Source organism: Epinephelus moara, chromosome 2, assembly GCF_006386435.1.
Source record: "Epinephelus moara isolate mb chromosome 2, YSFRI_EMoa_1.0, whole genome shotgun sequence".
Taxonomy (NCBI): domain Eukaryota; kingdom Metazoa; phylum Chordata; class Actinopteri; order Perciformes; family Serranidae; genus Epinephelus; species Epinephelus moara.
Window position 1 is genome coordinate 23,802,272 of NC_065507.1, and position 9,222 is coordinate 23,811,493.

General features: G+C 42.7%; 1 protein-coding gene across 1 annotated transcript in view; it reads right to left on the minus strand.

The window, feature by feature from the left end:
* schip1 (schwannomin interacting protein 1) overlaps window positions 1-9,222 on the minus strand; it is a 281,861-nt gene that overhangs the window by 261,070 nt on the left and 11,569 nt on the right. The window contains exon 5 of the mRNA XM_050068304.1: window positions 7,182-7,323. Within this exon, the coding sequence (XP_049924261.1) occupies window positions 7,182-7,323 (142 nt within the window). The remainder of the gene's footprint in view (window positions 1-7,181; window positions 7,324-9,222) is intronic.

The following is a 9,222-nucleotide window of genomic DNA, read 5'->3' on the forward strand; positions in this document are numbered from 1 at the left end:
TCTTTGGACTGTGGGAGGAAGCCGGAGTACCCAGAGAAAACCCACGCTGACATGGGGAGAACATGCAAACTCCACACAGAAGGGCTCCCGCACCTGGGATCGAACCAGGAACCCTGGAAATGCTGTGATGTGGGGAAAAAAGGACCAAGGTTAAAGATAAAACACCCAGGTTTGGTGCTACAAACACTGGTGGAAGCGCCGCGAAGTGTCTGCAAAAACCAAACTGATTTCTTGTTTTTTTTTGTCTCAAACTGTTGTCTGCAGCTTGGTAGCCGTCCCGCCTTGGTGTCGCCTAGGTGTCATGCTATCTATCATCGCTTTCACCTACCAATGACACACAGAACATGGAATTGTCTAGTTTGCACTAACAACAAACAGCTCCAAATTAAGACACGAGAAGAAAACAGGGCTCCTATGATAAAATAAAATATAAAAACAGGGACAATTTGGAGCAAAAGCCTATGTCTTGTATAAGCTTGTGCAGCTGAGTTAGATGTGTGAGTCCATGTCTGTGTGTGTACTTGAATAGAATATTCCTCACGAGTTTATATTTTGCACAAGCAATCACATTTTCTTCCCTAACGGATACAAATGCCAGAGTTACTGTCTCTCAGGAAGCCAGCTGAGCCTGAGCCTGTTTTGACAGTAAATAAGCTAATAGGCAAATGTCATGGCTATTAAATGAGTTAAGCCCGATCGATGTCAGCTCTGGGGTAGAGGTATATAAATTCATTTCAAACGAGACACCAACTGACACCAATAAAACAAGTAATCTGTTAGCATCTGTCTGCAGGAACTGGGGACCAGTGTGTGTGTGTGTGTGTTTGGGAATGCATGTATGGGATGTGTGTATGTGCGTCAAGAAGCGGTGGGAGGGAAAGCGAGGGATGACATAGAGTGAGGGTGGGAAAAAGGGATTAAGGGGGGTAGAGGTGGAGGCATGGATGAAGCCGTCACTTCGCTTTGTGAGATTCTTGGCGGTGAGAGATGAGAGAATGATCTCCCACGCAGGCTGCAGGAATGCTTACACCAACACTTTCTCTCCGCCCGGGCCACAGAAAAAGGAGGGGAGAAAAGTGCAAACATGTCACAGAGATAGGAACAGATCAATGTCCACAAACACTGTTAGCAAACAAACACAGCCACAGACGCACAAACTTGTATTAGCACAGGCCGAGCGCAGATGATGTAATGTGTTTTTATCCATATTTCACACTCTAGTCTCTATTTTTTTCTCTCGTCTACTGACAGTCCTTCTCTTCTCTTTACTATCCATCATTGAAATAATTTAATTAGTGATCAGGAAGCCTGGAAGCAGTATTAGTTTCTCTGTAATGACAAAGGCACAGAACTGAAGCATTTCATTTTCTTTCTCATTGCAGTACTTTCACTTTGATTGCTGGTTGTGTCTCTGAATAAAACTAACCAAGCCATCCCAGAGGGCCACACTATGAATCACAGGGATCCACTCCAGCAACACAGTCAGCACGTACGGATACTCATATGCAAATGCACACTTATGCACCTAAGCACACATTCACATCACCCTACAACAAAGAGCAAAGCTAAATACGGAGCAAACTGTGCAAGATGCCTGACCATATTCTACACTTGTGTTGATGAAAAGCACCGCTGAAATCCACCTTGTGTCCGTTAAACCTTGCAGATCTTCATCTGTATGACTTCACAGATCCAGTCTCTCCGCTCTGTCCAAGCCCTCATCTGTATTCAAAACCGCAGCTTATCGGTTGTGAGGTATCTCTCAAATTCATCCGGATAAGTGGACAAGCAGAATGTTAAGTTTCGCCTGGAGCTAGGTTGGAGACATGGCTTGCACTACTATGAGCACTGTCCTCAGTGTTTCGCCTTAAACATGTTAAGCATTTGGGGTGAATACCAGTTTAAAAAGTTGTATCCAGGGAAGTTCGATAAAGAATTAGATGAGAAGACTGATACCATTCTTATATCTGTATGTGAAGTCTGACGCTATCACGGGAGATGGTTAGCTTAGCATAGCATAAAGACTGGAAGCAAAGGGAAACTGTGTAGCCTTGTTGTCACTGTGTGGTTGCTAGTCCAGGAAGTTGCTGCACCTGGCCAAGAAATAGTCCTGCAGAGGAGTTGCTTTGCACCCAATATTGCTGTTTGCAGCTTTCTCACTCAACACTGTGCTTCCTTGGGTCTTGAGCAACACATCTGCTATACATAGTCGTGTCCCCTAGCAATGCTTGAGTATGGACGTACCGTAAAACTTTGATTAAAAACCCTAGCCCCAATTAAACACCTAGTCCCTTTTACTAGCCTGGTGTGGCAACATATTTTGACAAATAAAGGCCTGTCTCAATTAGAGGCCTGGTCTGGTTGCTGAGCAGTTCATTTTTTTTAAAAGAAGTTCTTCAGATGTATGACAAGGGGTTGTTGGCTACCTCGATTTATGTGTCGATTCCTCAGCTACTCTGTAAGTTATTCATATTGCTTTAGTCTGTAAGGGTCCTCAAAATAATCAAGAAGGGTTTTTCATAAAGATGAATCTAAGTTGTGAGTATTGTTTTAACAGGATATAGTGGTGTTGTGTATGTATTTTGGATGCCATAATCCTCGAGGGCCGTAACTCACTCTCTTGTGATGCCCTGTCTGTCGGAGCTAGATCAAATGAATGATTCATAATTGGTATGTTATCTGAAGCCTAATTTTCATACAAGTAATATTCATACTGGTTTAAATACACAATTTGATTGTATTTCCCGATCTTTGCTGAGCAACACTTTTGTGTGAGAGGAATATAAGCAAATAATACCCTGGACTATTGATTGAAGTTTTACGGTAATTTGCTAACGGCTAGGTGTTTGGGACCAGACCGTTTCTGGGATCAGAAGCATTCTGAAATTTACATCGCTGATGCTTGAAATGTTTGAGTTTGCTGCAATGTAACTGCTCCAGTCTCTCATTATTCATCTGTTATTGAATGTACAGTAGTGAGCAACGGAGAGCCAGCTGTACCCAGCATGCTGTTAGTACTACTAACAAGTGTTTCTTGTAGATCTCAAGAACTCACACTCGACACTGCACTTCCTTGGTTCCTCAGCAATACACTCGCCAACTCCATGGACAGACATACAGACAAATTGAGACTCCCTTCATTTTGGTTAGATTAAACAAGCAAGCTATAATGATTTGATTCTTTTGGACAGAGCCAGTCCGACTAAGCTTTATGCTAAGCTAAGTGTTCCCAACCGTAACTTCATTTTTAATGAACAAACAATAAAGTGATATTGGTTTTCTCATCTAACTCACTCTCAGCAAGAAATCCAATAAGCAAAGCTGTGAAACTGTCCCTTTAATTTAAAAGAAATACTGTCGCATATCACAAAATGACCACATCTGAGGGGATTTTATGGCGTTAGATGCTCACATACTGTAAGTTTTTATTTTTGGAACAGCCCAACACCCATCTACACAGCAACTCCCTCAGGTCAGCCAGCGTACAGCAGCAGTGTGCTCAGACCTATTGATTTACTATCAACAGACCAGGCATTGACCAGAGCAGGGCATGTAGGGCCTGGCCCCTCTGAGTATGAATAATGCATTTGGGTCTAGGGTTACAGCAAGCTTTAACCCAAAATTGTTGGACAGCTGCAACATATGGACGTCACATGCAGAAAGACAAGAGACAACTTGAGACAACTTGACATTGATTTAAACAGTTGAATTCTAGGAGGTCTCATGAGAGTGAGAGTGTGGGTCCAGGATGTTTTTCTATGCGAGCCGATGAGGGGGAAAAACCTCAGTTTGTGCTGCGGTGTCTTATCTATGCCTGTGTGTGAGTATTTGTGTGTGCATGCGTGTAGTGTTCAATATGAGTTCCATGAAATATGCATGAAGTATGTTTGAACCTTCCCCCCCCTCCCCTACAGGCCAGCACCAAGGTCCTTCAAGCACATGAGCTCACATGAACACCCACACACACGCACACACACACACACACACACACACACACACACAGATATAATATGGCACCCTGGCCTTATACTGATGAATGTCTGTCCTTCAGAAAGCACAACAGCCACAGGAGAGCTATACGGTGTGAATGAGGACAGACGAAGAAAGCGTGCGAGACAGGAGACAGAGGGGGAAAGAGAAGAGGCGACGTAAGAAAAAAAAAACGAGAGGTAGGAGAGAATATACTGTGGGCAGAGGTGGAGGCAGGAGGAGTGCGGAGGGTAAAGAAGTTGGTGTACCTGTCGAGCACTACTCAACAAAAAACGGCTTCTGACTGAGAAAAGGTAAGGCGGTTTGGAAGATAGAAAGTGCATATTTGTCTCAAACGTTCCATATTCAGTAGTTACAGTATTGTGCACATTGGTTCCAATATGAACTATAGTTGGAATACTCCTGCAGATATTACATGTAACTTAATACCTTTTCTTATTTGTATGTTAAAGGATTACTTCACCCCCCAAATGACCCTTTATATATCAGTTACTCACTGTGTGTATGTTAAATTCATGAAAAAAGCTTTGTTTTTCACGCAGGCCTACGGTGAACGAAGAATCCAAAAATGGAGGAAATTCTCAATGAATTGAGGTCATAGGAAACTGTGCTTAACAACAGCAGAACTCTATCAAAACACATGTTGTGCAGTATAATCCAAAACTCATTTATTCATTCGTATGCACAGTATTTCCCAAACAGACCGCCCTTTACGATGGGAGCTAACAAGTCACAGTTCCACCGCTGCCTCAGTCAGTTAGTTGATTTGTTTATTTGTGTTATTGTGTGACTTAAAGGGTTACCTCAAATTCACCAAAGTCACACAATAACACAGACAAACTACTACTCAAGGCAGTGTTAAACCAGCAGCTCCTGTGTTCTGCGAGGCAAAATTACTGTTTCTGTCAAAGGAGTCTGGCTTTAAAGGGAGCACAGATTCAGTTTCATTTTCAGTTAAGTTCCTCATCGTAATGGGCGGTCTTTTTTGTCAGTGGAGTCTGGCTTTGATATGAGTAAGTTACACTTTCCTTTCAGTTCCCAGTCAGAAAAAGCTGTCTGGAAAGTACTGAGCACATGACTGGACACTTGGATTATACCAAACAAGTTGTGTGAAAAAAAGTCTGCTGGCCGCTAGGTTAATTCATGCAATGTAAACGTGCTTAGGATAACAATCAGTGACTAGCAAAAAGCAGTTGTTTTAGTCCAAACACATTCATATAGCCTACTTTTTACACCTAGCTTGATATGGTTTTTATTACAGGCTTGAGTGTTGTTTTGTCATACCTTGATAGTTTCGACGACTGCGTCCTGGATAAAACATCTATAGGACACGTCACCACAACATCACGTGACGACAGACGCAGTCGTCGAAACTGTCAAGGTATGACAAAACAACACTCAAGCCTGTAATAAGAACCATATCAAGCTAAGAAGTTGTTTTGTCTATGAACCTTGACAGTTACTGAGCTGAATTTTGTACTTTTGTTAAATGTTGCTGTTGTTGATCCATGTTTTATGGCTGTTTGGAGAAGTTTGCCTTCAGGGCTTTGAGCCAGATAGCCCTGAAGTTTTAGGAAAAAGATGATGGTTTGAGTTAAAACATTTCTTCCCGAAAAGGCCCTCAAGGTTAACTTATCTCTTGGGCTGTTTTATGTGTTAGTGGAGTCAATTTAAAGTAAACATCACTGCACTTATTATTAATGTGTTGTTTTTATCTTTTATGACCAAAAGTATAAAAGAAAGAAGTGAAGGCTACTTCTATAACAGACTGTGTTAAATGTTTGTATAACATTATATAATATTGTGTATTGATCGCCGGCCCCAGAATCACATCCAATCAAAATCATGTCGTGGCAGACTTTGTGATATCGGCAAATATCATATTGTCGTCCAAACAATCGATAATATCATATTAATGGTGGGAAGGGGTTAAAGAAGTCACAGTTTACCCCCCTAACACGTCACTACTGCACTGAGGGTGGATGTGGAAGATAATATCATTTTGTATTTCCAATCAAGGTGATGGTGGAAAAAAAATAAAGTAAAGATAGAAGAGATGGAGGAGAGATGGAGGACAGTGTGTGTGCCTGTGTGTATGTGTGTGTGTGTTGGAGGGGGTTTTCTGTCATCTTGGTTTTTAAGTTACAGTAACTTTCTAATTAGGAAGATATTTGCTGCTGTGCTAATGAGCAACAAACTCTTTCAAGCAGAACAAACAATCTAAAAACAAAGCACACACGCACACACGCACACACGCACACACACACACACACACACACACACACACTCTAAGTGTCGCACCAGGACACCAGCCCATCTGCTTGCTTTAAGAATCTTGCTTTCCGTTAGCACTGCTTAAAAACAGAGTGGGAAAAAATGCATCCCACACACACACTAGTGAGTATGCAGACATGACATCATATTTTTCTGTGCTGAGTCTCTGCAGAGAGCGTGGGCAGGCGTGCGCGGGTAGCTTGTGTGATTACTACACTGCGAGAGCCAACACAGACTGAGAAACCAGCAGAGCAGACTGTGCGTGTGTGTGTTTGTTTGTGTCTGTGTGTCCTTGTCTGTCACTTAGAACTTGAGGCGATCTAAAGGCATCTTTTCACATCTCAGCATTCATCTCCTTATCTCTACCTCCCCCCACTCCCCCGATTTGGTCTCTTTCTCCCCCCCTTCTCTGCTCGCTGTTTATCTGCAGCTCATACAGTCATTTTTTTCTCTGGCTTTTGTTTGGCTGCCATGCCCTGTGAGCACTGTTTAATTCTCCCCTGCACTCCCTCCAGAGAAGAAAGGGGTGAGGAGGTGGGTGGGGGGTGAGACAGGGGGAGGACAAGGGCAGAGGCACTTCATTAATCAATCAACCAGCTTTGAAAATTTGCCTAATTAACGGCTAATTACAGATCTGGGCATGGTGCCAGCTGGCATCCCATCCACCTCCACCAATACGACCCCCGCGGTCCCCCAGATGACACTAGAGGTAAACACCCCTCCCTTGCTCTCTTCTTTATTAGTCTATCCACCCATGCATCCACTCACCCATTCCTTTCTCCCCATCTGCAGGAACAACAGCTGATAACTCAGACCACACGGCAGATAACTTAAAGACGTCTGCATCTCTCTCCACCTGCCTCACGCTCATGTTGCACCATATGGCTGTCTGTTGGATTATCTTTATGTGATCTTACCGGAGTAATACTGGTGGTCATCACAGGGTCCCGGAGGCTCTCAGGAGGCACCGTCTCACCACCAAGGTGGCTGCTGCGGTCCTTGCCTTGTCCCTGCCAGCTCCCTCTGCGAGACGTGCTTGCACGCCAGGCCCGCTGGATCCTGGGAACAAAATATCAGTGAAGAGGACAAAACATCGGTGACATCTACATCTCATAACCAAAGCTGAGCTGAACTGGTTTTCCACACATTTTCGTGGACAAAAATTTCAAAACGTTTTGACTTTCTCAAGGACCCATAATAAAATTTTCATGAACATTCACAACATATATCATGAATAGAACTGTATAGCACACTTAAAACCAAACGTTAATTATATTATCATAAGACATAGAGAAGTAGAGCTCCCAGAGAGGGGGAGTGACAGCTGAATTTTCCGTACCTTCAAATTACTGTGCCCTCCTTTCAAAACAGTTCAAAATGAAATAAAAGGGGCGCCCATTAGCTTTCTTGGTAGCTAAGGCGCCACTTGTACAAAGGCTCTGTCCTTGCCACAGTGGCTGGGGGCTCGATTCCAACCTACGGCCCTTTGCAGCATATCATCCCCCTTGTCTGCCCCCTCCACGCTAAAACAATCTTATCAACTGAAGGAAAAAAAGCCCTAAAAAAATATCTAAAAAAAATAACTAAATAAAAGTGTGCATTGGCGCTACAAGTGAAAATTGCCCATGGCACTTGCTTAATCTCAAAAATGTGGCACAGTATAAAGTAGTAGAGGGGCATAAGTATGAAAAGCTTTGGATTCAGGACCCTCATATTAAATCAGTGTCACAACATTATTTTTCTTGCTCCACTTGCCTGCTGTTACTCAAACATAATTCCAGTGAGCTGATACACATGGATGAAGAGATGGAGTGCGGAGAGAAAATAAAGAAACTTACATGATGGTAAACAAAGCATCACACATAGATGCATTAGGGCTACGTTATGTCAGTGGCTATGTTACATTTACATGAAAGATTATCCATGTAAGATTACTGTAACAGTTTCATTACACACAACAAAACCTCATGCCTTTTTCAAAACATTTAAGGATTTTTCTAATTCTATGACTTGTCTAGGCCTGGAAAACAAGATTGTAGAATTTCATGACATTTCCAGTTTTTCCATGACTGTGGGAACTATAGCTGAATAAGGCCCTGTGTCCAACAAAGCGTTTTTTACCAGGTGAAAAAGCCAGGCGCTCCTCAGGAAATGCCTAGCTGGGAAAAACACAGCGTTTTTTCATCTGGTCATGGCACAAGGTAGAGTACTTGCTTTGGATGAGGGGAAGGCTGAAATGAATAGAGTGGAAGGACCCACTGGTCTGTGTGGTTCATGAAAGGAAACACAATAGTGCTATATTTACAGTATATTAAGAGATTTCTCCTCCATTGGTGTTGTTGCTCAGCACCTGTACATGTAAGATGTGAGGGCTGGTCTCTCCTTCACTGTGACTGAATGGCTGGAGTGACCATGACGAGCAAAGTTTAACATTTTCAACTCTTTCTGCTCAGAAACAAAATGCCCAATCACCAGAATTCACGCTCAGCACCTCATTGCACTGCTGGCGTTTGTAGCGTGGCGTAAATACGTGGCACTCCTGTTGCAAAGTATTACAAAAATATGCCAGCCTCAGAAAAAAGTGCTTTGATGGACACGACCCCCGAAGGTTTAGAGTTGCCATGTGAGAAGAGTAATTTTAGCCGTTAAGTAAAGTTTAAAAGTCATGTTTATTTTCTGCATAGACAATGTTAGGTTACCGGATGTTGGTGCATTTCCAAGGCTTGGATTGGTATTCATCTCTACTGTATGTCACTGGTTGACAGTGTTGGGTAAGGGTTACTTTAAAAGTAATCAAAGTACGTTATTGCGTTGCTTTTTAAAAAAGTAACCAGTTACTTTACTGCATTACTCCCTGAGTAAAGTAACTCAATTACCACACAGAGTAAAAGGGGGAAATGATGGTGTGAAACAGCAGAGGCACTTTGTCAACCCGCTGAGTTAACGTTACTGTCATTA